Here is a 27,891-nt window from a genome sequence, read left to right as displayed (position 1 = left end):
AGCGAGAGAGAAGAGCTAGACAGAGAGAGAGAGACGTGCGACGAGTCGCGCAAGCGGGACCAGGCTCGTGCGCAAGCTCTTCAGCGTCGAGGCCGCAAGCGGTACCACGCCGGGTCGGCCGCAGCGACGCAAAGAGTGTGTGTAGAGAGTGTGTGCGTGTGCGCCTGCGAGGCACAGCTTGAGAAGCTATAGTTTCGTCCGCTGACCCTCCAACCTTCTCGACGCTCTCTCCCTCTCGCGCTCTCGCTCTCGCAGTCGGCTCGGCGAGCACGTACAGACCTTGGGTTGCATTTCTCCGAAAGAGTGGCTGTCTGGGGAAGCGAGGACGGACGAGGGACAAGTACAGGGGAAAAGGGAAGGGAGGAAAGGGCTGCGCGAACAACGAGCGACGACGACGAGGGCGGTAAGGAGGAGGGATGCCAAGGATTAAGCGCCGACGAGGGAGGTAGGACGAGGGTTGCGAGCGAGGAAGGGAGAAAGGGAAAGGGGAAGTCGAGCGCGACGAACGGCGAGGCGCTCAGTCCTTCTTCGACTGGTCGCCGACGGGGAGGACAAAGTAGGACGTCTCGGGCGTGAGCAGGTTGGCCGCCGCGACGTACCACGCGTTGAACGCAGTCTGCGAGTGGGCGAGGGACAGCGTCAGTCGGGCTTGACTCGAGAGGCTCGTGATTGCGAAGGCGGTTCGCCCTAGGGCGGCAGGACGGTTCTCGCTGAGGCTGAGAAGGAGGACGAGGGACGCACGATGATGCCGAAGGCGCCACCGGCGGTGTGAATCGCCGACGAGTTGCCGACGTTGCCGAGCTCGGCGATGCCGAGAAGGAGGAAGGTGACTGCGAGCGGACGCACAGATGGGTCAGGACGAGGTGAGGAGGGGTGAATGGGAGAGGTAGACGCACTCGTGAGGAAGAAGAAGACGCTCGAGAGGGCGATCGACGACCGGAGCGACGCGATGAGCATGATGAAGGTGAAGCTGGATGAGAGGGTGCCGAGGCGTCAGTCGACCGGCTCTATTCCTCCTGACAGCGAGAGGGACGCACATGAACCAGCCGAACAGGAAGAAGGCGACACTGTCGACAGGCGAGAGAGGCTATCAGTGTCTGGTCGACCTCGGAAAGGAGGTTCGAGCGCAGAGAGAAAGAGAGACGGACCCGTTGGCGAACATGCCCTCGTCCTCGTACGACGAGCCGATCTGGGCCCACGGCGAGACGATGCTGCAGGGAGTGCGAGAGAGCGCAGGACAGGCGAGAGGAAGGGAGAGAAAGTCAGGGACTTGGACGGTCGAGAAGAGGGAAAGGGAAAGCCGGCTCGGCGACGCACAAGGCGTACGAGAGCCAGAAGCCGCCGTACGAGCTGAAGGCGGTGGCAGCAAAGGTGTTTCTGCGGGAGAGGCGCGAGTGTCAGTCAACCGTCGGGGAGAGAGCGGGGCTCGGAAGAAGGCGTCGGGCGGCTTCTGCACGAGCGGCGACGAGCGGCGCGAGGGCCGCCCCCGCACGACGTCGAGAACGTGACGCACCCGCTGGCAAACTCCCACACTGCGCGAGGAAGGGAGGAGAGAGCGTCAGTACGTGCGACTGTTGGGAGAAGAGGAGCGAGGAGGAAGAAGGTGGACGCACTTCCGGCGAGGAGCTGGGCGAGACCACCGTAGAAGAGGGCCTGTACGACGACGATCGCGAGGGTCAGTCGGCGAACGTCGTGAACAAGGGAGAGCGAGGAGGACGCACAGGGCCGACGACGACGTTGGGGACCGTGACGCCGCGGGTGCTCACTGCGCGAGGAGGACGAGGACCGGGTCAGTGCTCGTTGCTCTACCCAGAAGAGACTGTGCTGCTCTATAGAGGGCGTCCGAGGCGCGCAGGGCGAGGCGAGAGAGGCGGACGAAGAAATGAAAGTGCGGAGCACCGCGCTCGATCCTCCTCCGAGTCGCCCCGCCACCAAGAAAAGACCGGGCCCACTCACTGTTGATGAGCGAGAGCATGAAGGTGGTGAGGGCAAAGCCGCAGAGGCCGAGCGGTGCCGGGTTGGCGAACCGACGGTGGTAGACGGGGAACGCAGGCTGGCTCTGCGCGCGTCATCGACGAGAGGAGGGGTCAGCTGGCTGGGCTCGATACAGAGAGAGAGAGCGTGAGGACGAACCCTGTCGAGCGGGTGGCCACCCGGGGTCACGTTGCGCAGGTTGAGCGGCGCACCGCCCTCCTGCGAGAGGTACGCCGGCGTCGCCGCCTGGCCGTTGTGGTGCGACGAGTGGACCGGACCGTGGCCGTTGAGGCCGGCCGTCTTCTCGACGTCGGCGCCGTTGTGGACAGAAGAGCCAGAGGTGGAAGCCATGGCGAGAGTTGCGGAGGTTAAGGTTTGACGAAGGCGAGGTTCGAGCGAGCGAGGCGAGGACGCGGCGAGCAAGTTCGAGGTGAGGGAGGGAAGAGCAAAGCAGTGGGAGCGCTCGCCGGCCCCAGGTGTGGCTCGCCGCGCTGAGTCCTTCTCGATGAGTGAGGCTCCCCTTTCCCCACCTTGCCGCCGTGCGAGGGGCTCCGACCCTTGCGCGCCGCGCGTTCTGCCCTGGGCTTGCGTCAAACTCGGTCGCGCCGTCACTCCTTCCGCCCGACCCAAAGTGGGGAAAGGGCGCGCTCGTTGCGAGAGAGCTGCGGTCCCTTCCGAGCGCGGTCGCAGGCGAGCCGCGAGCCGGCGGCAGACGAGGTCAATGCGGCACGCTCAGATTGGTCGCTTCGGACTCCGGCCGTCCGTTCCGGAATGTGTTCGTCCCCCCCACGGCGCACACGCCCTCCCTGAATCGGCAATGCGCCGTCTCCCTCCATCGTGCACGGGCCTCGTCTTGAGGAGGCTCTCTCTCCTGTGCGCAGGCGAGAGAAGTCAGAGCGTCTGCCTGTGCGTCTACCGTCAAGCCAAGCTGTCTCTGCTCTTCCGCTCGAAGGTGTACGACAAATGCGAGAGGCGAAACAGCGCGGGCAATCGAGAGCGACGGAGCGATCCGCAAGCGGGGACAGGCTGGAGCGCTCGCCGGCCGCGTGACCCGGGTGCGTCGACTGTCCGACGAGTCGCCAAACAGCGCGGCGCGCAAGAGAGGCCGCAGCAAGCCCGAGAAGCTCTTGCTTGAGCTTCGCTCGCTTGGCCGACGCAACGTCGAGCCGAGGAGGCTGCCTCGTCCAGAACAGCGGGAGGCTGGGAGCCGAGTGAGGAGCTCGAGAGGCGAATACAAACGGTCGTCTATGCTCAAACACAAGCGTAGCTAATCGACCTCGCGCGCCGACCTTCTCGCACGCAGCTCCCCCCTAACAGCCGCAACGGCACACGAGCGCCTCGCAATCGTCGACGCCGACCCACCGACGCCCTCACGCCGACCCACCGTCGCTGCTCTCGCCCCCAAAGTCCATCTCCTCCTCGCCCCCTTCCTCGCCCTGCGCCCGCTCCCGCTCCTCGCGCTCCCGCTCGCGCGCCGCCCTCGCCCTCTCGCCCTCCTCGATCCGGCGCCGCACGAGCTGCTCGTCTGGCGGCACCCTCGCGAGCGCCTCGTGCGCGTCGCTCGCGCGCCAGGCGACCCAGTGCGTGCGAGAATCGAACAGCGAGGTGCGGTAGTCGACGAGGTGGAGCAGTGGCGGGAGGGGCGAGAGCGGAAGGGGAGGTGGTGGCTCGACAGGCGGGGGAGGAGGTGGCTGCGGCGGCGGTGTGCCAGGAGGAGGAGGAGGTACGTCGTCTGGGGGAGGAGGAGGTGGTGGGGCACTCGGCGGCGGCGGCGGTGGAGGCGGTGGCGACGAGGCTGTAGTGCGCGACGGTGGCGGCGACGTCGAGCGGTCGGGCGACGGCGAGCCGGGGTCGTCCTGCTCGTCGGCGCCCCAGACGGCGAGGTCGTCGACATCGTCAAGGTCGGTCACCTCCTCGTCCGCCTCGGCTTGCGTGACGCGCAGCACTCGTTCCCGCATGAGCGTGAGAGGATCTGCGTGCGCACCAAAACACAGAACTAGTCAGTGAGGGCCAACCTCGACAGCGGCCGTCGACCGACAGAGAAAGGAAGTCGCGGGCGCACCTTGCTCCCTTTCGCGCCTCGTCCACCCCCTCGGGTACCCCTCTCTCACCATCCTCCGCACCCACTCGTACGCGCTCGTCTCGAACCTGCCCGCCTCCCCGCCGAGCCCGAGCGCGGCCCGCAGCTCGGCGCTCACCTCGCCCGGCCGGAACCGGTCGACGAGCGCGACGAGGCGCTCGCGCGTCGACGGCGGGGCGGCGCCGGCGCTCAGGCGCGGCATCGAGCTCGCCGTCGTGCCGCGCGAGGCGGCGTAGGCGGCGCGCGCGGCCGAGATGGTCGACGGGTCGTGGCGGAACGGGCAGTCGCGGACCGAGTGCGTCGGCGAGCCGCAATTGAAGCAGGCGCGTTGCGGGACGAGGTGGTTGAGGATAGTCGGAGGAGGAGCGGTGGCGTCGGCGTCGAGAGGCGAGTTGAGTGTCGAGGGAGGAGGGCTGGCGCGCTCGCCGAGGATTTCGAGGGTCGAGGCTGTCGAGGGGAGGTAGTCGTACGAGAAGCCGAGGCCGAACGAGGCATAGTGCGAGTCGTCGACGATGGCGGACGGCGAGGCCGTGACGAGAAAGAGTGGCGGGCCGTCGTCGTCGCCGTCGTTGTGGCCGTGGTCGAGAGGTGCGCGAGGAGGAGAGGTCGGGGTGGTCGGGCGCGAGTCGGAACGTGCGCGCTTGGCCGCCGGCTCGTCGATGTCGTCTTCTGCTGGACGTTTGGAGGCTGTGTGAGGACAGAGTCAGCCAGAGGAACGAAATCGAGAAGGGGAAAGAGAGGGCGCACCTGCTAGCGGCTCGTCTCGTCGTCCCTCGTCACGTTCCTCTCTGCCGAGCTCTCGATGCGGTTCATCTCGTCGGTCCATTGTCGGACGAGTTGTGCGAGCTTGGCCTTGTCGATGCGGTGCTTCATCACGCGGCCGCCGCGACCTTTCCTGCCAGCGAGCGCGTCGAGCGAGTCGTCGATGCTGTAGTGCACGACGGGGATGTCGTACTGCGGGGCGTGCGGGATCTCATGAGCTCGAGGTACAGGGTAGTGGGAGATAGAGGGCGAGACGGACCTGGTACAGGCGCCTCCAGGCGGTGCGCTCGTACTCGAGGTCGTCGAGGCCCGGCTGGCGCGAGATGTCGTACAGGCGCAGGTGGAAGGGTGCGGTGGCGGCGACGTGCTTGAGGTCGATCTTGGCGACGTCGCACAGGCTGCACGAGCCGCCCTCCTTTGTGAAGAGGGTGAGGGTCGGGAGGCGGAGAGGTGGACGCGGCGGCATGCGACGGCGGCGCGGGCAAGCTAGGCGCGAGGGTGCGGCCTGGCCCGGGTCGTAGTGTGTAGGACTGGCGAGGTGTACGAGTCGCTCAGCTGTCGATTTGAGCGTGTCGGCGATGCACAGAGCGAGTGGTCGAGAAGAGAGATGGCGACGGATGACGGCGAGCTCTCCCGTCCGGCTCACCGCTCAGGCGGGCTAGCTAGAAGAGCAAGGACGGTCCATAGTAGCTTGCAAGTGACCTACCCTGCACCAATCGCGCTCTCGGACGCGGCAATGCTCTCATCGCCTCGTCGCGCGCCTTCATCGCCGTCGAGCTCTCTACCCTCGCCAGCGACCGCTGCCGCTCTCGCGTGCCCGTCCAGCCTCTTCACGAGAGCGCCCGAGTGCCCAGGCGAAAGCGCTTAGCCAGTGCGCCGTCGTCGCCGCCCTCCTGTCGACCCCGCCAACTCGGATCGCCTCGAGCACCGCCGCGAGCAGGCCAACACAGCCGACTTGCGGGCCTGTACTTGGCCGCCAGAGCATCTCGAAGCAGCTCTGCGCCATGTTCGGCTCGCTCCTCGGGTCCCTCGCCAACGTCGTCTCGTCCACCGCCTCGTCGTCGACCGCGTCCTCGTCGCCCGCCGGCGCGACACCATCCGACTCGCCCACTGCGCCTTCCTCGCCAGCACCTCCACCCGCACCTCCCTCCGCCGCACCCACGCCCGCACCCGCAGCCGCGACCGACCTCGACGACCCCGCCTTTGCGCGCTCGGCCTACTTCCAGCGCCTCCTCAAGCGCGGCACGCACGACGAGGGCCGCATCAAGGCCATCAAGGAGGCTGCGCTGCGGGACGGTCCACCGAGGGAGCCGGGCCCGGACGAGTGCTGTAACGAGGGGTGCGCGCTCGAGTGCGTCGTGCGTCGCTGGCTCTCTCTCTCTCTCTCTCTCTCCCGAGCTCCCTCAACGAGGCACTGACTCCTGTTGCCTGTCGGCGGGTCCTGTCGCAGGTCACGATGTGGTGGGAGGAGGAGAAGACGTGCGTCCCCTCTCGCTCTCGTACCCTCCCTCGCGCGCCTCCTCCCCTCGCCCCAGCCTCGCGCGCCCGCCCGTCCCTCCCTCCCTAGCGCTAACTCTCGCACCCCGTTCCCTCGCACCCGTCGTACGCAGCTGGCGCGACCTGCACCCGGACTGGAAGTCGATCCGGCGGCAGCTCAAGGAGGAAGACGAGGACCGGCGACGCGAGGCCGAGGAGGAGGCGGCGCTCAACGGCGACGAGCCGCCAGCCACATCTGACGAGGACGACGGCGGCAAGACGGCGCGGCGGCGAGCGAGGGGCGGACCGAGGGTCGAGATTGGCGTCGAGCGCGAGGGAGGCCCGAGCGTCGACAAGGTCGAGCGGCCGATGGACGAGTTGGCTTTCTAGACAGTCTCTCGCATAGACGTAGCACCTCGTCGTTGTACTCTCACACTGTTGCTTGTCCTCTCGAGCAGGCGCGACTCGTCGAGGAGAGGCTCGAGCTCTTCGACTCGCGAGGCGGCGCACAGCGACGACGAGGCACGAAACAGACTTTTTGCAGACGCCGGCAGCGACGTCGCTCGAATACGAGACCCAGAGAGAAGGAGAAAGAGGCGCAGGAAGGGGTATGTTCAGGGTTTGGAGGAGGGAGGGAGGGGAGGAGAACGCCTCCTGGGCGAAGCGCGAGCCGCTCAGCGAAGCTTGGAGAAGCCGACGCGGTTGTTGCCGAGGTCGAACGTCGTGTAGACGTTGCGCAGGAACGCGTCACCGACGATCCAGCCATCGATGCCGAGGTCCTGGCCGACGATGCTGCCGACGCAGCGGGTCGAGCCGGACGACACGCGGCCGAGGCTGAGCGACGACGCCGACATGGGCCACGCCACCGTCGAGCCGCCGAACCGGAACGAGACGGTCGTCGTCTGCGAGCACGGGAACGTGTAGTACCCGTTGCCGTACGACGCAGAGTTCGGGACCGCGGCCCAGAACGAGGCAGCGTCGCTGGTCGGGGCCTGTGCGCGAGAGAGGGACGGGGTGTCAGTACGCGCGCTCGATGCAGTTGACCAGGGACCACAAGGAAGAGAGAGAGAGGAAGAGAGAGAGAGAGAAGGGGACGCACGACGACGAGGGTCGTGCCCGTGTCGATGACGGACGAGATCGTGCCGACGCTCGTCACCTGCTTGCCGTTGACGAGGACCTGGCCGGCGACGGTCCAGTACGCCTGCTGGATGACGGGCGCGTACGTCGTCGAGCCCGAGACAAAGTTGGCCGTGTTCATGCCGCCGAGGAACAGCTCGGCGCCGCTCGACGAGAGCTTGAACGAGAACGACGGCGACGAGACCTTGCCCTGCGACACGAGCTGCACGCGAGGGAGAGTTGAACACAGTCAGTGAGGGCCCGGCCGGGGAGGAGGGGAACGAGAGGAGGAGAGGGAGCGCACCGTCTGGAACACGGGAGCGCTGTTGAGCGACGAGAGGGACTGGTACGCCATGCCCATGAGGCCGTCCTCGGGGTCGTCGGCCCAGCTGTCCGAGAGCGTCGTCGCGGCGCCCATCTTCTGGTTCGTCGCCGTCAGGCCGCCGATCGTGACCGTGTCGGTGTAGACGTCGCCCGAGGTCGTCGAGCCGTCGCCGTAGCTGATCATCAACTTCTGCCCGGAAACAAACTTGGACGTCGACGACGACGACGCCGAGTACTTCTGGTGCGGCGCGCAGGGCGCCGAGGTGCACGAGGCCGACGGGACCCAAAGGTCGCTCGAGCCCGTGTCGAAGTCGATGAGGAAGCTCTTGGCCGGCGTGCCGATCGTCAGGCTACCAGCCCAGACTGCGTGAGCGACGAGGAGGTCGTCAGGGCGAGGCGAAAAGGGAAAGAGGAAGAGAGAAAGAGCCGGACGCACGGGTCTCCTGGTAGTCGGTGAGCGGGACCGAGCCGGTCGACGCGCGCTTCTCGAGCTTGACCTCGTCGCCGTCGCGCTTGCGCAGGTCGGGCTCGGCGGCGCTCGAGTCGGACGCCGAGAAGCGCTGCGGCGCCTTCTGGACAGGCTTGCGGCCCATCTTGTCCTCGTAGATCTTGGCCGTCGTCTCGTACTTGCCCTTGACGCGGGCGACGTGCGAGTCGAAGGCGGCCCAGTTGACGACGCCGTCGCGCTTGACGAGCTGGAGGTTCTCGTTGTCGGCGCCGCGCTTCTGGAGCGGGATCGCGAGCGTGCCGTCGACGGGCGCGGCGGTGGCCGAAGGGAGGAGCGCCACCGAGGCGACGGCGGCGGCGGCGGCAAAGGACCCGGTCTTCATGATGTCGAGGAGGACGAGGAGGAGGAAGGTGTGCGAAAGGGAGAGTGAAGGAAGGAAGAGAGGAGGACGGGGACGACGAGCGGCGCATTGACGAGGTCGACGCGAGCTCGTATCAGCCGACGGCGCGCCCGCACGGTGACAGCGCCGACGGTTGGCGCTACTCGCTGAGAGCGGTGCGGTACAGGCGAGCTAGCGAGTCGGGCTCGAAGGCATGCGCGACGCCCGATCGCGTGCGAGGACGACGAGGTGGGGGTGCGCGACGAGCGGCAGAGCTGGGGCGCCCGCCGCCCGCCGAACGCGAGAGCTGATGCGAGGGCAGGCGATCTGCAGGAGCGACGCGCTAAGCTGGGTCAGGACGGCACGCGAGGAGGAGGAAGAGCGTGAGACTCGGGCAACGGACCGAATTTAGACCTCGACCGACTAGCCGGTTCCCCACTCGTCCTCGCCGCTTCCCTCTGCGGCACCGTCCTCCTCCTTAGCGCACGCATCGCTGCTGCCGTCCCGCACGGTCGAACCCGTGGTCCGCCGCCGAACGTGCGCCTGGCGCACCGCCCGCATGGCTCGCGCGGCGACCCCGCCGCCTCGGTTCCGCGCCCGCCTGCGTCCTCCCTCGCGCCGTCCGATAGTCCTCCTGTGGCCGCGTGACCGTCCTCCACTCCCCACCGCTCGCACCTGCGCTAGCCTCGAGCAGCGACAGCGCGCGGTACCCGCCGTCCTCGCGCCGCCGACGCACGAGCCTCGGCCTTCTCAAGTGAGGCGAGCTCGACGCGCTCTCGCGCAGCGCCCGCATGGTCGCGCCGAGCGCTTCTCGGCGACCTGCGCTCGAGCTCGAACGACGAGCGGGGCAGGGCGGCGACGCGCTCGCGCACCGACGGCGGCGCTGGTGCCGCCTGGCCGTCGACGAGCGCCGGCTCGACGCGAAGGAGCGCCCTCGCTGCGCCTCGTCGCCGCCGACCGAGCGGGATCGCCTGCTCGAGGTCGTTGCTCGACGAGCGGCGCGAGCCGCCGCACGTGTGCCCGCAGAAGGTCCACAGGAGCGACTGCGTCTTTTTGTACGTGCGGCGGATGAGGACCAGGACGCAGATGAGGGTGAGGGCCTGGCACAGGAAGACGAAGCCGGCGCCGCCGTACATGAACTGCGAGAGGGTGTGTGTCAGTGAGCGGCGCGAGGGGCTCGAGGACGGAGCGACGAGGGCTCACGTAGTCGAGCTTGCGGAAGAACGCGTCGCAGTCACCGCCGAACGGCGCCGACACGATGCCGCACGCCTTCTTGAGCCCATCTAGTGCGCCGAGAATGCTCTGGAGGGAGCTCTGGGTCAGTCTCGTGGGGGCCGAGGACGGCGAGAGAGGAGCGGAACGAGAGCGGCGCACCTGAAGAACGTCCCACAGCTTCTTGGCGTTGAGCCCGAGCGTGACGAGCAGATATATCGCGTATCTGTGAGAGAGCGCGCTGTCAGTACCGGGTCGAGAGAGGCACGACAGGCGGTCGAGTGCTGAAACTGCCGACGAGGAGGGACGGCACTCACGCCCACAGCAAGATCTGGATCTGGAGGATGGCGCCGACCAGTCCTGCGACACCAACGGCGACGTAGAGCATGCAGCCGTAGAAGAGGACCTTGACGTCGGCGATCCAGGTGCCGAGCGGATCTTTGAGGACCTGTCGCAGACGAGAAAGGTCAGTGCGACTCGACGATTCGGACGACGAAAGGAGTGGGGGCGCACCTGATAGACGAGGAAGTTCTCGAACAGGTCCTTGAGCGGCGGAAAGACGAGCTCGCGCAGAACGTAGGCGGCCGCGAAGTAGGTCTGGGAGGGGAGGAACGGGGCGACCGGCTCGAGACGCAGTCAGTGTCGGGTCCAAGCCGCGCACACAAGGAAAGGTGGACGCACACCTGCGAGAAGGAGCGACTCGAGTACAACCCAGCCCTTGATCGTGCAGATCCAGCCACACGCGAGCTGGCACGGGAGGCAAGGGGTCGGGATGAACTGCAGGCGGGCGAGCCGTCAGTACTGCGTCCTTTGTGCGGGAGGAGCCTTGCCTCGTATCAAGTTAGGGCAGGGTCGTCGAGCTGAACGGTTGGCGGGACAGAGGAACGGTCAAGGGCAGGTGGGGCGACGAGGAGGGGCGAGGCCGACGAGCTCGAGAGGGAGAGAGATGTGGACGCACCACCATAGCTTGAACGCTGCTCGTCCACGTCGTCCAACCTTGTCGACACAGGCGTCGAGAGCATCGAGCAGGCAGAGGAAGCGAGCGGCGAACGGGCAGCAGCGGACGCTCCGCGGACAAGCAGGACCGTCGCCGGCGGACAGGGGCACATCGCTCGGTCGGCCTCCGCGTCGCGTTGTGCAGACTGTCGAGCGCGATCGAGCACTGCTCTCAGGCTGGTCGCGCCGTGCGCCGAGGAGCTGAGGAGCGGACGCCGAGGCGACAGCTGCGGCGAGGGAGCAGGTCGAGTCGCACGGATGCGCTCCGCACTGCAATGCAGCTGTGCACTGTCTGACCGTGCTTCTGCGCGAGCGAACGAGAGCGGGCGAGGAGCAAGCGGTGAGGCAAGGGAGCTCGTCCGGCTCAGCCTCATCAGCTCGGGCTACACAGCTCTGCATCGCTGCTGAGATGGCCCAGAAGCTCGACATGGCACCTCTGACTAGGGCCAACGACCAGCCGGCCGCATCCACCTCGACCTCACCTCCGCCATCCTCATCATCAGCTCCAGCGTTCGACTCGACCTCGACCCCGACCAGCGCGCCAAAGAAGGCGCGCAAGCCGCGCATCGTCCTCGAGGGCACCACCGACGAGATCCTCGCCCGCAACAACAAGGCCGCAGAGCCGCGCTTTGTCGACAAGCTCTTCTCGACCGCCGGCAAGCAGTGGAACCAGTTCTACAAGCACCACGCCGCCACCCCGTTCTTCAAGGACCGCCACTGGACATTGCGCGAGTGGCCACAGCTCGCAGCGCTCGGCAACGCGGCGGCGGGCCATGACGCCGACGAGCTGGGCGACTCGACGAGCGGCAGTCGGGCCAAGGGCAAGGGCAAGGCGGTGCTGGAGGTCGGCTGCGGGACCGGTGCCTTCATCTATCCGTGCGTCCACCGCTCTCTGTCATGGGGCCCAACGCGCACTGACACTCTGCGCCGTCCGCAGCCTCCTCGAGCAGTACCCGTCGGCTCGCTTTGTCGCCTTCGACTTTGCCAAAAAGTGAGCCCTCGTCCTCCTCTCTCGCCGAAACGCAGCATAGCGGACTGACTATCGCTCTTCGTCGACCACAGAGCTGTCGAGCTCACCCTGGTACGCCCGCAAACTCTCCTCGAGGCGTACCTCGGCAGCGCACCTGACTCTCTCTTCCCCTCGCGCAACAGAGCAACGCCAACCACGATCCAGTGCACTGCCACATCTTCCAGCACGATCTTACTGCGCCTCGAGCCGTCCTCGATGGCAAGCTTGCCCAGCCGCCGCCAGAATTCGGCGAGCCCGTCCTCGAGTTCGACTTTGTCTCGGCCGTCTTTGTCCTGTCGGCGCTCGACCCGGCCAAGCAGGCCAAGGCGATGCAGACGCTCGTGTCGGTGCGTCTCTCTCCCTCTCTCACCTAGTGGGCCGACTCATCCTTGAGCCACCTCGCTCACCCTGCCTGCTCGCGCCCGCAGCTCCTCGCGCCCGGCGGCTCCCTCCTCTTCCGCGACTACGCCCTGCACGACGCGGCCCAGCTGCGGTTCCACTCGCTCCCCTCGGCGTCGTACGCCGCCAACCCGTCCCTCCTGTCCGACTCGCTCCCGCTCTACCGCCGCGGCGACAACACGCTCACGTACTTCTTCACGGCCGACGACGTGCGCACGCTCGTCGACGGGGCCGTCGAGGCCGTCAATGCCGAGCGGAGGAGCGAGGGCAGGAATGTGGTTGTGCTCGAGGGAGGCGTCGAGGTGGTCGAGCGCGAGATGCAGAACCGGGCCGAGCAGTGGGGGTGCACGCGCAGGTTCGTGCACGGCAGCTGGAGGAGGGTCCGGTAGCGCAGCTGCAACAGCGTCTCGCCACGATGTTGCGCTCTCTACTCGCGAGCGAGGATGCGAGCTTCGAGGACAGAAGAAGAGCTTGAGCGAGACAAAACACTCTGGGAGAACGACACAGCGGGTGCGGGCGAACGAGTTGCAGACCATGTACAGGCGAGAGAGGGAGAGAAAGAGGAGAGGTCGACGCTCCAACAGAAGCTGCGTGGGAGAGCCTGTCTCCCGAAAAGCGCCGCTCGGACCCCTCAGCCCGACGACCTCGGCCTCGCGCCGCCGCCGCCGCCGACCTGGGCCCACCCCTCGGTCGAGCCGGCGCTCCCGTCGCTCGCCGCCGTCGCCGGCGCCGGCGTCAGCGACAGGTCGGCCCAGTCGACCGACTGGAACGCGCTCCGCACGTCGGCCGGCGTCGTGCTGCCCGACAGGTCGTCGGCCGCGCCGTTGGCGAACCCTTCCTGCCCGACCATCATCGGCCCAGCCTGCGGCATCGACGACGACGACGACGACGACATGTGCGTCGGCGGGTGCTGGCTGAACGAGAAGGGGTGCGGCGTCGACGAGGACGACGAGGTCGAGGGCAAGTGGGTCGGGCCGCCATGCTGCAGCGCCGACACGGGTCCGCCGACGTTGAAGGGCGTGTTCGCCGGCGAGTACGGGTAGCGCACGTTGTCGTTGGCGGCGGCAGGCGAGGTGAGGGAAGGGTCGTGCAACGAGGCGTGCGGCATCGAGAGGTTCGAGGGAGGAGGGGCAGGAGGGGCGAACACGGGCGCAGCTGTGGGCGGGCGAGGGATCAGTCACGCTCGAGGAAAGGGGAGGACCATCCTTGGGCGCACCTTGGACCGGGAACATCGCCGGCGACGCCTTGTGCATGCACTTTTGCCGCGCCGAGACGAGGGCTTGAAGCGTGAGGGCGAGTCGAGGCGAGTAGAAGAGGCTCAACTCGAGCGCCATGCGGAACCTGGTGGACGAGAGCTTCAGTGCTCGAGGAAACAGAGAGCGAGAGAGGAGAACGAGCAGGACGCACCACTCGACCTCCTCCTCGCTGACCTCGAACTCGTCCGAGAGGGGCCCGCCAGGTTGGCCGATGCGCAGGGCGACGAGCTCGGTCCAGTGCAGGAGCGGCTCGAGCTGCATGAGGAGGTGGAAGACGTTGTGCTTGTTCTCGGAGCTGCAGTAGAGCTGTTCGTCGGCGAGGAGGGAAAAGAGGGTCAGTGCGTCGACTCGAGCGAAAAGGGGGGATTTGAGGCGAGCGGACCTGGCAGTAGAAGCTGTAGGCGACGACGAGTCAGTGCGTGTGCGACGGGAGCAAAGGAGGAAGCACGGCGACGCACGCAAAGAGCTTGAGGCACTTGAACACGCGCATCTGCGACTCGCCTCGCGCCCGCGCAAGCTCACGGTCGCCCTCGCGCTCAGGACCGTACTTGCCCGAGTCGCGGTCGCGCATCAAGTAGGCGTGGATGTAGCCGACAAGGTGCACGAGGACGTCGTCGGCGCGCACGACGAGGAGGATGGCGTGGTCGACGGCTCGAGGGTCGCCGTCCGAGCCGACGAGCGGGTCCGTGATGGCGACGAGCTGCTGCTGGAGGCGCTGTATCGCGTTGTGGATCTGGTCGACGAGGTTCCACAGGTTGCGGACGAAGCTCAGGACCGAGTTCGAGCTCGAGCGACGGGCAGCTGCAGGACGACGGCGAACCAGGTCAGGTCGGGCCTCGTCTCGCTCGGGCCTCGAGAGCAAGAGGGGACGCACGGCTCGTGACTTGCGCAAAGACCCTATAGCACGCGTAGACGTGGAACAGGATCGTCTCGACGAGCGACTCGATGTCGGCGAACGACAGGGTCGACCGCAACTTGGCGTCGACGAGCTCGGGCAGGTGCGCGTTGACGAGATCCGGGATCGTGAGGCCCGACGTGGCCCAGTAGTCCTGCAGCTCGAGCGGCGAGATGACGGTCGGGCGACCACCCTGCACGGCGAGTTGAGCGTCGACCATCTGAGGGAGCGAGGGGTCAGTGCGTGTACGCGACGATATGGGGGAAACAGGGGACGCACAAAGACGGCGAGACCGACGTTCTTGCCGAGCGAGGACGACGTGCCGTTGAGCATCTCGTTGTGCCGCACGTCGAGGAACAGGCCCGCCGCTTGCCGCACGAGCCACCTCGTCTCGTCCAGGTCGTTCTCCTCGTCTGCGTTGGCGGCGAACGAGTCAGTGACGCCGTCGCAAAGGAGAAACAGTCACAAGGAGAGAGAGAGAGAGACGCACAGATGCTGAGCACGGCGAGAGCCGCGACCGCCTCGGCCGCCTCGTACGACGGCGTCTTGAAAAGGCCAGCCGACCACGCCGTCTCGAGCGCGCGCTTCTCGAGGCTCTTGCACAGCGACTCGCGACGGTTGCCGACTTGCGAGAACAGCGCAGGGACGGGCGTGCCCTCGGGCGACGTGATCGAGGCGATGCCGTAGAAAGCCTGCGAGCGGCAACGACGATCAGGACGCGCTCTCGACGAGGAGGGCAGAGAGAAGGAGACGCACGCTATGCGGTGACGTACGAGCGCCGAGAGCGCACAAGGTGGCGACGTTGACCTGGTCGTGCGGTGCGAGGTCGTGCAGGTTGGCCTTCAAAAGCGGCACGTGCGACGAGATGGTGGCGAGCCCGGGCAGCTTCGAGTCGCACGCGCGAGTCGCAGCTGGACGACAGAGAGAATCAGAGGTACGTTCTCGACTCGAGGGAGCGGCAGGGAGAGAAACAGGGGGACGCACAGTCGAGCAGGTGGCAGGTGACGGCGTGGGCGAGCCCGGTCCCGGCGAGCCGAAAGTCGACGTTGCCGAACGTCGGGGTGATGCCGCCGCTGTGGCCCTCCTCGGCGAGAAAGGCCGAGAGGACGGACGAGGTGCCGGCCGGGAGGAGGTCCGTGAGGGCGCGCGAGATGTCGGCCGCGAGCGACGGGCGGACGACGCTCGCGTTCGAGCTGGACGACGTCGGGGCGAGTACGGGACGTGGTGCGGGTGCTGACGTCGAGGTAGTTGCTGCTGAGCGAAGCTGCGACTGGAGCGTGGCTGCGCGACGGGCGACGGGGCGAGGTGAGCAACCTGAAAACGACGACGACGGAAGGGCGCGACAGGGGACGCACTGATTTTGCCCTCGAGATCGGCGATGCGCTGCTGGTCCGAGCCTTCGACGGTGTCCTCCCTGCGTAAAGACAATTGAGCGACTGGGCTCCAGGAACACGGCGGACAAGGACGCACACGTAGACGCCCTCGCCGAACGAGCACGTGTCGCGCCGCTTCTTGCACCTCGCACAGGTCGGGAACTGCGAACGTGCTCGAGGAAGCGTCAGGCTTTGGGTCAAACGAAAGAGAGGGACGCAGGCCAGGACGACTGCGAGGCAGGGGACGCACCTCTCGACCGCAGCGCACTCGCCTTTCCCGGCACCTGTACGGACGAGAGGGTCAGTGACGGCTCGCCCAACTCGGCGAAGAGAGAGAGAGAGAGGTCGGGCGCACTTCTTGCACGAGCGATCCGCCTTCTGGACGATTTTCGGCGGCGGCAGGAGCGGCGAGACCGGGTCCTCGGGCAACATGTCGCTGTCGTCGGCGACCCAGGCGCCGGGCTGCGGGCCGCCGTGGTACGACGACGGAATGGTGCCCGAGAGCTGGTGCGGGTCGGTTGCCGAGGTACGGCGGCTGCTGACGGGCGAGGGGAGGAGCGACTCGTCCGTGCCGAAGTTCTGTCGAGGCGGGTGGTGCGGCGGCGGCGGTTGCGAGGGGTACTGGGCGAAGGACGACGTCGCTGACGGATACGAGGAGGGGACTGGGCTGGCGGCAAAGGCGTACGGGGTGTAGATGGTGTGAGGAGGGGGAGGAGGCCCGCCGGCTGATGAAGGACGAGCCGTGCGGTGGTGCGTGTCGCTCGGGTGCATGCTGGACGGCGTGCGTCGAGAGGCGAGAGCTGCCGTGCGACCCACTCGACCAGGCTCTAGAGGCGGCGCATGCCCTCGTGCAAAGAGCTCGAGACGGCGAGCGAGGCGAGCGAGGGAAGCGAGGCGACGCGAGGACGAGCGGGGAGCCAGCCGGCTCAGGGGGAACTCTGCTCTACCTCATCGCCTCTGTCCCGGCCGACTCGTCAAGTTGACCTTTGGTCGAGCGCGAGAGAGAGAGACCCGCAAGCGAAGCGAGAGATCCATCCTCTTGCACACAGCGGCGACCGACGAGCAGGACACTCGGTTGAGCGAGGTTCGCTCGACAGCGGGGAGCGCGCGAGACGGGCGAGGCGCAATCTAGACGCCCGCACACTCGGCGGTCGCCGAGGGTTTGACTTGCGCGACCGCGCAGAAGGTCAACCTGGCGAGCACCGGCGCAGCTCGAAGGAATCAGAGATTATCGGCGCGCCGCCGGGGCGGCGATCTGCGTGTCCAGTGAGCGAGAGGACGAGCGGAACAAGCTCGGGCGAGTGGTCGAGAGCCAATCACGTCGCGAGAGATCGATCGCGTCCGGGTCGATGCAGCTTGCCGTTGCTCGCGAGCCCTGCTTCTCGCGCGAACGCAATCTCTGCGCGAGGCCATTGAGGTCAGGGTCTGTGCTCGAGAGACCGGACGAGAGCTCCCGAGCCAGCTCGAGGCCGGTCGACGGCGCCCGAGCCGCGGCCCGAGCGGACGGAGGAAAGAGGGAGGGAGAGGACACGAAACGGACCTCGTTACAGACAGTCACACCCGCCGCTCTACTTTCGGTCCTCCACCATGACGATACTGTGGCGGGAGGGGAAAGAGCGAGAGCCATAGCTCGTCAGTGACGAGGTCCGGGAGAGGTGCGACCTGCGCTCGAGGCGGCTCGACCGTCGCCCTCGCCGACCAGGTAGGCGTACGTGTCGAGCGCAGCGGACGTCGAGAGCGACGGACAAGGCCGAAGAAGAGGGAGGAGGGACGAGAGGGGAGGGAGAGAGAGGACGCACTGGTACCCGTGCTGGCTCTTGATCACCTTGTAGATGGGCGCCGCGCACGTCGACACCGGGATGCTGAACGCGTTCTCCTGGAAGCACCCCATCATGCCGTTCCGCACCATCCACCTGCAGGTACGGCGAGGGTCAGTCCGTGCGGGGAGGAGAGTGCCGCGCTCGAGCGAGTGCCCGGCGAGGAGGAGGACGAGGAGGAGCTCACCCGAGGTTGCCGCCGGTGCGCGCTTTGTCCTCCGAGTACTTTTCGGCGACGACGTTGAAGCTGGTGCCCTTCTTGAGCTCCTCGAGCGCCTCGTTGGACTTGGACGCCTTCTCGCACAGGATGTGCCGCAACTGCGAGAATGTGATGGGGCGACGTTAGCGAGGGGATCTCGGTCGCAGGCTGTTCTGAATGCTTGCGCCAGTCGACTCGAAGCTCAGGACGAGGCATCGGGGCGAGCCTCGAGGCCAGCGAGGAGGCGGTGCGACGATCTTGGAGGTGCGGCGGCCGACACCGCGCAGGACGGCTCGCTGGCGGGTGCTTGGCGGTATGGTAGGGGAGGACTGACCTTGAGCTGGTTGGCGACCTTGAGCTTCGTGTCGTCCTCGGCAACGACGGCTCCTGCAAGGAGGGGGGACGAGAGTAGGGGGAGGACGAGGTCAGGACCACTGCGCGGGACCCGGTGAGCAGTGATGGAGGTCGAGCGCACCTTTGCCCTTGCCCTTGCCTCTTGGCATGTCGATGCGAGCGGTCGTGAGCGAGAGAGGCGACGACAGCTTCGCTCGCCGCGCTCCGCTCCCTGTCCACGTCGGTCCTCTGCACAAGCTGCAGGGTTGCACTGCTTGGTCGATCGAGGAGCACTTTCCTCGCCCCTGCGCCAGCTGGTCAGGCTGCTGCGGTGCTGCCGCGTCCTCGCGACCTCCCACAAATCCTCATCAGTTTTCGGCCGCACTCCTTCCCACGGACGCTCAGAGCGGCTGCTCGGGCCTCCGATCGCTCTCCAGTTCCAGTACGTGTGCGAGGGCTGTCGGCTGCCAGAGTGGCGCGCTGGAGGAAGTTGCTTCTCCTCCTCGCCCTGCTCGAATTCCGCACGCTCGTCGCCTGCTCGCTCTTTGCTCGGCGGGTACGTCCGCATCGAGAAATCCGGCGCCTGCTGCCGGTCCCTGCTCCCTCGCGATACGGCGGCCGCAAAAGCTTGGACAGTGCGCTCGCGCCGCTGTTTGTCCGGAGAAGCCGAGCATGCAGCCCGGCACGCACCCGTTCGTCCGACTCCTCCTCGCTTCTCGCTTCTCGCTCTTCGTCTTGCTCGCTAGCTCGACCCACCGCGCACCATGCTGGCGGCTCTGCGCGTGCTCGTGCCCGCACTCGCTTTCTCGTGCGTCGGCGTCGTCCTCGCGCAATCCTCGCCCTCGGCCGTCGCGTCGTCGTCGGCCTCGACCTCGACACCTACCTCGACCAGGACCAAGACCACCATCCAGGTGGGCACCTTTCTGCCCGAGCCACTGCGTCTGCAGCGAGCTGACGAGCACCCTCTCCCCCCCAGCTCCCGCCGTTGTTCACCTGCGAGTACGCGACTTGGACGTGCGTCTCGCTCCTTCTCCTCCTTTGCCTCGTCGAGTCGAGCCTGATATTCTCTCCGCGTCGCAGCTATACGGCACCCGCAGGGCCCAAGTACCTCGGGCTGTACCTGTCGGGCACGAGCGACTTCATCGAGACCTACGCGTGCGTCTCCTTCTCCTCCACCCCCGTCCCGATCTACCTGCCCATCTCTGACCCTCGTCACGGCAGGCTCCCGTCGGTATACGACGAGCGCACGAACGGCACGTTCTCGTGGCGCGTCGACCTCCCTGCAGGTGCGGGCGTCGCCGCCATGTTCTACGTCCTGCAGAGCGGCGCCGCCGGGACCGACGGCGACCAGGCGTCGACTCCCGACGCCGTCATCAACGCGGGCAGCTCGACCGACTGCCTCGGCGCCAACGACCCGGGCTTCCAGGCGGGCATCCTCAGCCTCGCGTCGTCGCTCGACCCGAGCTTCTCGTACACGGGCGGCAGCTCGAGCGCGACGCCGGGCTCGTCGAGCGGCGGCGGCGGCTCAAGTGGCGGTGGCGGCACGCCCATCGGCGCCATCGTCGGCGGCGTCGTCGGCGGCGTCGTCGGTATCGCGCTCGTCGGCGCGCTCCTCATCTACCTGCGCCACAAGCACAACCAGGCCGCCCTCGCCCAGAGCGACGGCCTCTCGGTCTACTCGGGCACGACCGAGAAGCGCGAGCGCGCGTCGTTGCACCACTCGCACTTTGGCGGCGCGCCGGGCTCGAGCGCCGGCATCGCTCCTCCGCCGCAGGGCACCTACTACGCGACCGACGCGCAGGGCAACGTGCACCTCGTCATGGGCTATCCCGACGGTCACGAGCAGCCGTTCGTCCCGGCGGCGACCGACCCGACCGTCCTCGAGACGCCGGCGACGCCTGCGAGGCAAAGAGCGCCACCTGGCACTCTGCCCGAGCCCGTGCGTCCTGCTTTCCCTCTCTCTCTCTTCTTTGTCGACACGAGGGCCTGATTCGGGCTTTCACACCTCGCAGATGGACGAGCCCTCTCCCGCGTTGCGCTCGTCGCCGAGTGTCGAAGCCGGTCCCGCGAGCGCAGTCGGCGCCCCGACCACCCCGGCTCGCTTGCGTGCGCCGCCCTCGACCGAGCCATTCACGCCCGTGTCGGAGCGAGACGGCTACTTGGCCCACCACGGCCTCGACGACCCCTCGTCCTTCTCGCCGCTCAGGAGCCAGCGTTGAAGCTCCTCGGTCGAGCGTGCACGGTCCCTCTCTTATCGCTCTCCCTCTCCCTTCTTTCCTCTCGTAGAGCGTCGCAGTGGAATGCCAGCGGTTGCAGGATTAGGCAAGGATCGAGTACATGCGAGAATAGAGAGGTAGGGAAAGCGACAAGAGGGAAAGAGAGGAAGGAGGAGGAGGGCGGGATGGTACAAGGAAAGGACGAGAGCTATGTGCAAGATGAGAAACCCTTCTTCTACCTCCTATGCGTCCTTCTTGACGGCCTTGACCGGCTTACCGAGGAAGCCGAGCATGCGGGCAGTCAGGCCCGCGCCGCCATCGTCCTCCTCCCCTCCTGCGCCCTCGACCCCTCCTTCGGGCCCCGAGCGGGTACTGCGCGCCTTCGACGACGCTCGCGACGCGTCGCCGCCGTCCTCCCACGACGCCGAGACCGTCGTGTCGGCGGCCGAGCCGCGCGACATGACGTCCCAGCCCTCGTCGCTCGACGTCGCGCGCGATTCGTCACGCTGCGACGGCGACGCCGGGTCCTGCGCCGAGCGCGACGGGTCCTGGACGCCCTGCACCTTCTCGGTCGGCGGTGCACTGATTGCGGGCCGGCCCGGGTTGGCCTCGGTCGCGTCGCGCTCCTTGAGGCGCGCCTTCTCGTCGTCCACCTTCTCGTCCTTCTCGTCCTTCTCGTCCGACGAGGAAGACGACGAGCCGCTGTCCGAGTCGTCGTCGCTGCTGTCGTCGTCGACCTCGACCTCGGCGATCTCACCCTCGACGAGAGCGGTCGACCGCGGCGGGACGAGGCTGCGGGCGTACTCGAGGTCGCGGTAGATGCACTCGATGGCGGTGGCGACGCCGTCCTCCTGCACACTCACAGAGAGATTGCGTCAGGGAGAGCTCAAGGGAGAGGAAGAGAGAGAGAGAGGGAGAGAGAGAGGGAGAGCGGGCGCACCTTGCGGATCTCCTCGCCGGCGAGCCTGGCACGCTCGATCTGCTTGTCGTCCGAGACGGCCGTCTTGAGGGCCTCGGTGAGGTTCTCGACGGTAAAGTTGCGGATGTGCGAGCCGATACCGAGGGTGGAGACGCGGTCGGCGTAGAAGTGCTGGTCGCCGAAGAAGGGCTTGATGATGGTCGGCAGGCCGGCTGTGCGACGAGGGAGGGCGTGGTCGTCAGGACCAACGCGCGATGACGTGCTCGAGGATGAAGGAGACGAGAGGAAGGAGGGGACGCACCTCGCAGACTCGCGCCCGTCGTACCTGCGCCGCCGTGATGGACTGCCGCCGAGATGCGCGGGAAGAGCCAGTCGTGCGGGATCGACTTGACACTGAAGATGAAGGGCTTGTCCATGAGCTCCTGGTGGCGCTTCTCGTTCTGCTCGCGCTTCTCCTCCTTCTCCTCGTCGGGCTCGCCGTCGTCGTCGTCGCCCTTTTGCCGATCCGACCAGCCCTTGGCGACGATGGCGTACACGCCCGCCTTCTCGGCCGCCTCGACGACGACACGCGTCATCTCGAGCGGGTCGGGGATGATGATCGAGCCGAAACCGATAAAGACGACCTTCTTGTCGTTGTCCTTGGCCTCGTCGAGCCACTTGGTGAGCTCCTCGGGCGGCTCCCACTTGCTCTGGTCGCTGTCGTCCGGGTTGTCGAGCCACCAGTAGCCCGTGACGTGGATGTTCTCGCGCCAGTCGAGCGGCGGCGGGATGACGACGGGCGAAAAGTTGTACAGGAACGGGATCTTGTGCTGCTGCATCGCCTCGAGGCTCGTCGGCTTGAGCTTGAGCGTGTCGCGGCGCCACCGGTTGACCTGGCCCGACGTGGCGCGCCAGAACACCTGGTCGAACATCGTGTAGGTCTGCCCGAGGAAGAGGAAGTCAGAGGGAGCGATCGGCGACGACGAGAGAGAGAGAGCGAGGGACGCACCATGTAGTTGTAGCCGCCGCCCATGTGCACCTCGGGCACTGCGAACGCGTGCGGGTAGGCCCGAGTCCTCGACCAAGGCATCGTGAACGCGCTGCAGGGCGAGGAAGAGTCAATCTCGAGGCTCGAGCGGCACGCGACGACGACGACGACGAAGGGGGAGGACGCACCGGTAGTACGGGATACGGAGCGCCTCGGCGACGTGGAAGCCGGCAATGGCGCTCGGGCTCTCGATGAGGAGGTCCGTGTCCTGGCAGGCCTTCCAGGCGCTCGCGAGCAGGTCGTCGAGCCACCCTCGGAAGCGGCCGACCGCCTCCTTCATGAACGAGATCGTGAAGAAGTCGTGCGAGATCATGACTGCGGGCGAGGCAAAGAGCGTCAGGGTGAGTACGCGAGGCAGAGAGGGAGAGAGAGAGGGCGAAACAAGAGACGCACGCTGCATGAGCTCGGCAGGGTCGCCGCCGACGGCCGAGAACTCGATGCCGTGACCCTCGACCCACTTGCGGTACTCGCCGTGGCTCGCAATCTTGCACTTGTGGCCCTGCGCCATGAGGCCCTTGCAGAGCGCGATGTAGGGCTGGACGTCGCCGCGCGAGCCGATGGTGAGGCACGTCACGCGCAGCGGCTCGTCGGGCTTGAACGTGATGAAGTCGCTCGTCGTCGACGAGAACATGATGGGCGGCTGGCCCTGGACCGCCTCGGACCGAGGGTGCGGCAGGTCGAGCGGCGACTGGCCGGCCGAGCGCGCCTCGGACAGGTCGAGCAGGTCGCGCAGCTGCTGGTGCTCCTCCGACTCGTCGTCCTTCTTGTCGTCGCCCGACTGGTCGCGCTTCTGCTTCTTGACGAGCTCGCGCTGCTCGTCGAGATTGGCGAGGCACGCGTCGCGGCGGTCCGAGTTGTTGAGCTCGAAGAAGACCTCCTCGTGGCCCTTGATGATGACCATGAGGCCCGAGTAGCCGATGCGGTACGAGCGATGCTTCGAGGCGCCGATGATGTCGCTGAGCGGGAGAATCATCTGCGAGAGGGGAAGAGGGGAGGGCAGAGGCGGGTCAGGGCGTGGACGTGCGACGAGAGGAGGGGCGAGCCAGGCGTACCTTGGTCTTGGCGGTGAGGAGGCCGGCCGACCGGAAGCAGAAGTGCGCGCTCGAGATGTAGACGTGGCCGAAGATCGGCAGGCCTCGGAACAGGTACGCCGGGAACCCTGCAAGGCGCGCAAAGACAAGTGTCAGTCGACCGTGTACAAGAGAGAGACAGAGAGAGAGAGAGAGTGAAACGGGACGACGCACGGTCGAGCAAGATCTCCTTTTCCGAAAGGCCGAACGTGCGGCGGAACTCGTCGACCTCGGTCGCCGTCGCCTTGCCGTCGTCGTCGCCCTCCTGCAGGTCCGCCTCGGCCGGCTCCTCGACGACTGCCCCACCGAGGAGCTTGCCGCCCTTGCCGCTCGACGCGCCCTTGCGACGAGTGCGCCCAGGGACGGACGAGTGCGTCACGACCTCGAGGATGCGCCGGCCGCCCTGCGAGACGCTGCTCGCGGCGCTCGCCGGGGCGCTGAGCACCTTGCTGAGGGTGCTGGTGCGCCGAGGAGGCTGATCGTGGATCGTGGTCGTCGAGGCGCGAGGTGCGCCGGGCGCAGGGTTGGGCGGGTACGTGTGCTGAGACGACGGCGCCGACGGCGACGACACGCGCTCCTGCTCGGCAGCGACGACGGCCTCGGGGGCAGGAAGAGGTGCCGAGGGCGCAGGTGCGAGGCTCGGGACGGTGCCGTCGTTCTCCATCGGGGCCGAGACGCCGACAGGTGGCGGCAGGGGAGCCGAGCCGGCGGCGGCGGCCATGGGCGACACGCCCTCAAGCGGCACGTCGCCGCCGCCCTCGCGCTGAGCGTCGTCGCCGGCCTGAGGCGGGCGCAGCGTCGCGACCGAGCCGCCGGTCGGCGTCGGTGCCGTCTCCCTCGCGACCTCGGTCGAGACGCGCAGCTTGGGCGGCCCGGCCGGCGTCGGCGGCGTCGGCGCAGGCTTGGCCTGCTCGCCCTTGCGGCTCGACCTCGAGCTCGAGCGGCCGAGCGGCGACAGGACGGACGACACGCGCTGCGAGATCGAGCGCGAGCGGTGCTCGTTCTGCTGCCCACGCTGCTCGCCGTGCTGCTCGTCGTGCTCGCCGTCGGCGGCGCGCATCTGGTCCGTGTCGCCGAGGTCCGTGTCGCCGTGCACGTGCTTGGTCGTGTCCTCGACCTCGGGCGCGAGACGGGCGGGAGCGACGGCGGGCGGGGCCGAGGCGCTGCCGCCGTGCGGGTGGTGCTGGCGGAACGCCTCGAGGACGGTCGAGATCTTGTCGAGCGCGCCGTCGAGGTCCTTGAAGTACGACAGCCAGTACTCGTCGATCGAGTAGCCCTCGTCGGCGTCGTACACGCGGACCCGGATCGTCTCGGCAAACTCGAGGCTCGAGCTCTTCTCGACGTCGACGATCGTCTCGAGCGGGATAGCGATCTTGACGCTCTCGCCCTCGTTCTGGCACCGGAACACGCCTTTCTTGAGCGTCTTGACCCACTCGTCGCGCGACGCCTCGCTGTCGGCGCTGAAGTGCCACTTCTTGTCGGCGGTCGCGACCTTGAAGTGGTGCTTGTGGAACTGCGACGGCTCCACCGAGATGGCGTAGTGCAGGTCGATGTGGCCGTCGGGGAAGTACGGGTCCTGCAGGATGGGCGGGTACGAGGTTCGTCAGGACACGCCGCCCGGCTCGGCGAGGCGAGAAGGACCCAAAGGAAAAGAGGGGGCTCACGGTCGACGACGGGAACCACGAAAAGACCGAGTCCTTGAGGACGAACCAGTGCTTGCCGTACCGCCTCGTGCGGCTGCTGCGGACCGAGAGCGAGCCCGACCGGACCGTCGTGCCCTGCGAGGACGGCTCGTCGTCAGGTCGAGGACGGGGGAGACGAGATCGAGAGGTCGAGAGATAGGACGTACCTCCTTCTGGGCGAGGTAGGCGTAGAAGCAAAGGTGGCCGGCCGTGACGTAGAGGAAGCCCTGGAGCAGGATGGCGCGGAACAGCCAGCACGGGTACTCTGCGGGCGCGCGACGGCCAGCGTCAATAGAGTCGACAGAGAGTGGAGGAGGGAGAGAGACGAGGACGCACCGGCGACGACCTCCTCAGGCTCGTCCAGGCCGAACACGTCCATGAGCTTGTCGGCGAGCTTCTCCCTCCTTGCGAGCCGCTTCTCGCGCTCGCGCCGCCGCTTCTCCTCGCGCGACGCCTCGTCGTCTGCGCTCTGCTCGCCCTCGTCCTCGTCCCCTCCGTCATGCTCCTCGACATCGTCGTCCTCGGCCTTGGCCGAGCCGCCCGGCGACTGCGCGTTGCGCACGTCCTCGAGCGTCTTGCGGCGCCGCTCGATCGGCCGGTGGATGGCAAAGATCGAGCTCTGGCTCAGGTCGCTCTCGCCGCGTGCGCCGCGCTGCCGACGAGGCTGCGACGCCGAGGCCGCCGACGACGAGTGCTCCTCGCGGCGGTGGACGCCCGAGTCGCACCGCAGGAGCGACGGGTTGGCGGCGGCGCGCTCGGGAGCCGACGTAAAGTCGGCCAGGTCGGGGCCCTGCTGCGACGCCGAGGGCGACGCCGACGCCGACTTGTCCGGGTCGGCAAAGTCGGCGGCCGCGAGCTGCGACGGCGAGGGCGGCTCGGCGCCGGCGTCGGCGGTGGCGGTACCGTGAGCGAGGGCCGAGTCGTCGGCCGAGCGCGACTGGTGCTTGGCCTTGCGGCTGCGCTTCTTGTCGCGCTTGCGCTGCTTCTTCGAGTGCTTGGCCCGGCGCTCCTCCTCCTCGTCTTCTTGCGCGAGGGCGTGGATCATGCTGCAGGAGGCGGGAGGTGTCAGTACGAGCTCGGCGAGACTAGACAAAGTCGAGAGAGAGCAAGAGGGACGGACCGCATGTAGCCCTGCCCCATGCCCGAGTGGTAGCTCTTGCTCGACGAGTCGCCCTGCGCCCTCGCCTTCTTGTGGCGCTCCTTCTGCATGCGGTTGGCCTCGTCCTCGTCGAGCGAGCGCACGGCGCGGCCGTAGCCTGCGCCGCCGATGCCGGCGCCCGCGTCGGCCTCGGTGTCACTCACCTCCTGGCGCACCGAGCGAGAGCCGGCGCCGAGGCCGATGTCGCTCTCGAACGACGAGGTGGACCCGCCCGAGCTCGTGCTCGACGAGCTGTCGCTCGACAGGGTGCGCGACACGGCGGGCGGGGACGAGCCGGCGGGCGCGGGCGCGGGTGACGGCGAGCGCGAGGGGTCGCTCTCCTGGAGCGGGTCGCGCAGGCCCATCTGGGCCATGCCGCCGAAGCGCTTGTCGCCCTCGCCCCAGCCGGCAAAGCCCTTGCCCTTGGTCTGCGGGACATCGCCGTCGCCGTGGTGCGGGTGGTCGGGGTGGGGCGGCGGGAAGGCCGAGGGCTGCGCTTCTTCGAGGCCGGTGGTGGCGGGCTGAGGCTGCGAGCCGGTCGGGGTGGCCGGCGAGCCCAGGGTGCTGCTCATCGTGGCTGGCGGCAGGCGAAGAGCGAGGCGGGCTCGATGGGCGCGAGTGACGTGAGGCGCGGGACGAGAGGGCGAGGTCGGTCGAGGGCGCGGGCGCGGCGGGAGGTGGGCGGTGGTGGTGGTGGTGGTGCGTGGATAGTGCTTGTGGCTAGCTGGCGGGGAGTGCACACAGTCAGCACGGGTGCGGTGAGAGGAGCGAGCTGCCCCGTCCGACGTCGTCGTTTCGGTTTCGACCGAGCCTCCCTCGCCAGGCGAGAGAGCCAACTCCTGCGAGGGAACGCGCTCAAGCTCACCACAGAGATCTCGGTAGCGAGCTCAGGACAGAGCAGGGCAGAGCGACCGTGCTCTCAGCTGCTTCGGCTCGTTCCCTCGTCGCTCGCTCGCTTGCCGTCGCTCACGTCCATCGTCCACTGCCCCGGCTCGGCCTCGCTTCCACCTCGGCTTTGCGTCCGACGACACGCACGCGATGCGGATCTCCTAGGCCCCGCGCCCTCCGCATCTGCCTCCGTTTCGGCGCCCGCTCGCTCACTGGCTCGAAAGCGGTCCGCGCGCGCTCCGTCTCAATCTCTGGCTGTCGCTCTCTCCGCTGTGCGTGTACTGCGTCGCGCTATAAGTGCGCCTCTTCGCGTTCGTGAGAGGCTCTCGCGCGAAAGAACCGGCAGAAGTTCGCCGCGGCGGACAAGCAGGAAGACGGACGCGTCGCTCCTGAGCCCGCACTTTGGCACTTCTGGGACGAACGCAGCCTTCGACGTCTGTGTCGAGAGACGTGCTCGCAGAGGGACTCGAGAACGAGGGAAAGCCGCCGGCTCGACGTCGTTTGAGGGAGCCGGGAACCGAGAGTGCGCACGGCCCTCGCCTGTCTGCTTTCCTCGTCAAGAGCCGCCGCACCTCGCGCCCGTCGCGTTCCTGCACTTGTTCCGGGCCGCTCGAAGCTTGCTGCTGCTGTAGAGGAGAAATGACGAGCTTGCAGCACACTCTCGAGATCGGGCCGCAGCGGCAAGGCATCGGACGGAAAGCGACAAAGGGAAGAGACTGACGCGGAGTAGGATTATCGACAGTAAGGGTAAGAAGGCGAAGCGGAGGAAGGGGGGGGGAGCTATCTACAAAGTAGCGAGGGGGGGAGGGAGGGAGTTAGTGTTCATCTTCCTCCTGTTGCGAAAGCGGGGAGTAAGTGAAGACCCGATCCTTTAATTTGTGTTTTCAATACCTTTTCAGCATC

The 27,891-nt window shown here is 67.5% G+C and overlaps 10 protein-coding genes across 10 annotated transcripts in view; 3 read left to right on the top strand and 7 right to left on the bottom strand.

Moving 5' to 3' along the window:
• Positions 1-517: 517 nt before the first annotated feature.
• On the bottom strand, positions 518-2,325 carry RHOBADRAFT_41924 (uncharacterized protein; the record flags this gene model as incomplete). Its single annotated transcript, XM_018413977.1, has 11 exons — positions 518-616; positions 742-830; positions 897-970; positions 1,038-1,067; positions 1,149-1,211; positions 1,318-1,377; positions 1,514-1,532; positions 1,614-1,653; positions 1,722-1,765; positions 1,957-2,059; positions 2,134-2,325. The coding sequence occupies 11 exons, from the start codon at positions 2,323-2,325 to the stop codon at positions 518-520; spliced, it is 813 nt and encodes a 270-aa protein (XP_018272766.1).
• A 2,144-nt stretch (positions 2,326-4,469) lies between these two features.
• On the bottom strand, positions 4,470-5,361 carry RHOBADRAFT_66071 (uncharacterized protein). Its single transcript, XM_018418860.1, has 3 exons — positions 5,076-5,361; positions 4,802-5,008; positions 4,470-4,741 (listed from the first exon to the last, which is right to left on the bottom strand). The coding sequence occupies exons 1-2, from the start codon at positions 5,280-5,282 to the stop codon at positions 4,805-4,807; spliced, it is 411 nt and encodes a 136-aa protein (XP_018272765.1). The 5' UTR covers positions 5,283-5,361; the 3' UTR covers positions 4,470-4,741; positions 4,802-4,804.
• A 341-nt stretch (positions 5,362-5,702) lies between these two features.
• Positions 5,703-6,711, top strand: RHOBADRAFT_51716 (uncharacterized protein; the record flags this gene model as incomplete). The annotated part of the gene is made up of 3 exons (XM_018415980.1): positions 5,703-6,174; positions 6,267-6,295; positions 6,427-6,711. Coding segments are annotated over 3 exons (773 nt in total), but the record flags the coding sequence as incomplete, so codon positions are not given.
• Positions 6,712-6,966: 255 nt separating this feature from the next.
• Positions 6,967-8,093, bottom strand: RHOBADRAFT_12154 (uncharacterized protein; the record flags this gene model as incomplete). Its single annotated transcript, XM_018412082.1, has 3 exons — positions 6,967-7,284; positions 7,392-7,631; positions 7,713-8,093. Coding segments are annotated over 3 exons (939 nt in total), but the record flags the coding sequence as incomplete, so codon positions are not given.
• A 1,094-nt stretch (positions 8,094-9,187) lies between these two features.
• RHOBADRAFT_66070 (uncharacterized protein) lies at positions 9,188-9,840 on the bottom strand (the record flags this gene model as incomplete). Its single annotated transcript, XM_018418859.1, has 1 exon — positions 9,188-9,840. A coding segment is annotated over one exon (531 nt), but the record flags the coding sequence as incomplete, so codon positions are not given.
• A 1,336-nt stretch (positions 9,841-11,176) lies between these two features.
• Positions 11,177-12,603, top strand: RHOBADRAFT_51713 (uncharacterized protein; the record flags this gene model as incomplete). Its single annotated transcript, XM_018415979.1, has 5 exons — positions 11,177-11,643; positions 11,705-11,758; positions 11,830-11,848; positions 11,920-12,123; positions 12,205-12,603. The coding sequence occupies 5 exons, from the start codon at positions 11,177-11,179 to the stop codon at positions 12,562-12,564; spliced, it is 1,104 nt and encodes a 367-aa protein (XP_018272761.1). The 3' UTR covers positions 12,565-12,603.
• Positions 12,604-12,688: 85 nt separating this feature from the next.
• Positions 12,689-16,281, bottom strand: RHOBADRAFT_66069 (uncharacterized protein). Its single transcript, XM_018418858.1, has 14 exons — positions 16,055-16,281; positions 15,950-15,983; positions 15,797-15,861; positions 15,682-15,740; positions 15,311-15,607; positions 15,083-15,237; positions 14,817-15,018; positions 14,606-14,739; positions 14,306-14,546; positions 13,890-14,232; positions 13,814-13,826; positions 13,583-13,737; positions 13,392-13,516; positions 12,689-13,330 (listed from the first exon to the last, which is right to left on the bottom strand). Exons 1-14 carry the CDS (start codon positions 16,129-16,131, stop codon positions 12,807-12,809), a joined length of 2,424 nt encoding a protein of 807 aa, XP_018272760.1. The 5' UTR covers positions 16,132-16,281; the 3' UTR covers positions 12,689-12,806.
• Positions 16,282-17,026: 745 nt separating this feature from the next.
• The window catches only part of RHOBADRAFT_64578 (uncharacterized protein), a 50,137-nt gene continuing 39,272 nt past the window's right edge, over positions 17,027-27,891 (bottom strand). The window contains exons 3-8 of the mRNA XM_018418517.1: positions 18,191-18,232; positions 18,050-18,102; positions 17,704-17,834; positions 17,499-17,612; positions 17,240-17,295; positions 17,027-17,098 (exon numbers count right to left, since the gene is read on the bottom strand). Of these exons, the coding sequence (XP_018272741.1) occupies positions 17,268-17,295; positions 17,499-17,612; positions 17,704-17,834; positions 18,050-18,102; positions 18,191-18,218 (354 nt within the window). The 5' untranslated portion in view covers positions 18,219-18,232 and the 3' untranslated portion in view covers positions 17,027-17,098; positions 17,240-17,267. The remainder of the gene's footprint in view (positions 17,099-17,239; positions 17,296-17,498; positions 17,613-17,703; positions 17,835-18,049; positions 18,103-18,190; positions 18,233-27,891) is intronic.
• On the top strand, positions 18,813-20,267 carry RHOBADRAFT_41916 (uncharacterized protein; the record flags this gene model as incomplete). Its single annotated transcript, XM_018413976.1, has 5 exons — positions 18,813-18,959; positions 19,025-19,062; positions 19,129-19,203; positions 19,270-19,987; positions 20,061-20,267. 5 exons carry the CDS (start codon positions 18,813-18,815, stop codon positions 20,265-20,267), a joined length of 1,185 nt encoding a protein of 394 aa, XP_018272759.1.
• On the bottom strand, positions 20,339-25,478 carry RHOBADRAFT_34141 (glycosyltransferase family 1 protein). The gene is made up of 12 exons (XM_018413173.1): positions 25,299-25,478; positions 25,130-25,227; positions 24,945-25,058; positions 24,557-24,856; positions 23,455-23,500; positions 23,263-23,369; positions 22,604-23,183; positions 22,339-22,525; positions 22,172-22,262; positions 21,485-22,103; positions 21,205-21,395; positions 20,339-21,115 (listed from the first exon to the last, which is right to left on the bottom strand). Exons 1-12 carry the CDS (start codon positions 25,339-25,341, stop codon positions 20,507-20,509), a joined length of 2,985 nt encoding a protein of 994 aa, XP_018272758.1. The 5' UTR covers positions 25,342-25,478; the 3' UTR covers positions 20,339-20,506.

Source organism: Rhodotorula graminis (genome assembly GCF_001329695.1).
Source record: "Rhodotorula graminis WP1 unplaced genomic scaffold RHOBAscaffold_3, whole genome shotgun sequence".
NCBI lineage: Eukaryota > Fungi > Basidiomycota > Microbotryomycetes > Sporidiobolales > Sporidiobolaceae > Rhodotorula > Rhodotorula graminis.
The sequence above is the reverse complement of the archived record's forward strand: the minus strand, read 5'-3'. Positions and strand labels throughout refer to the sequence as shown.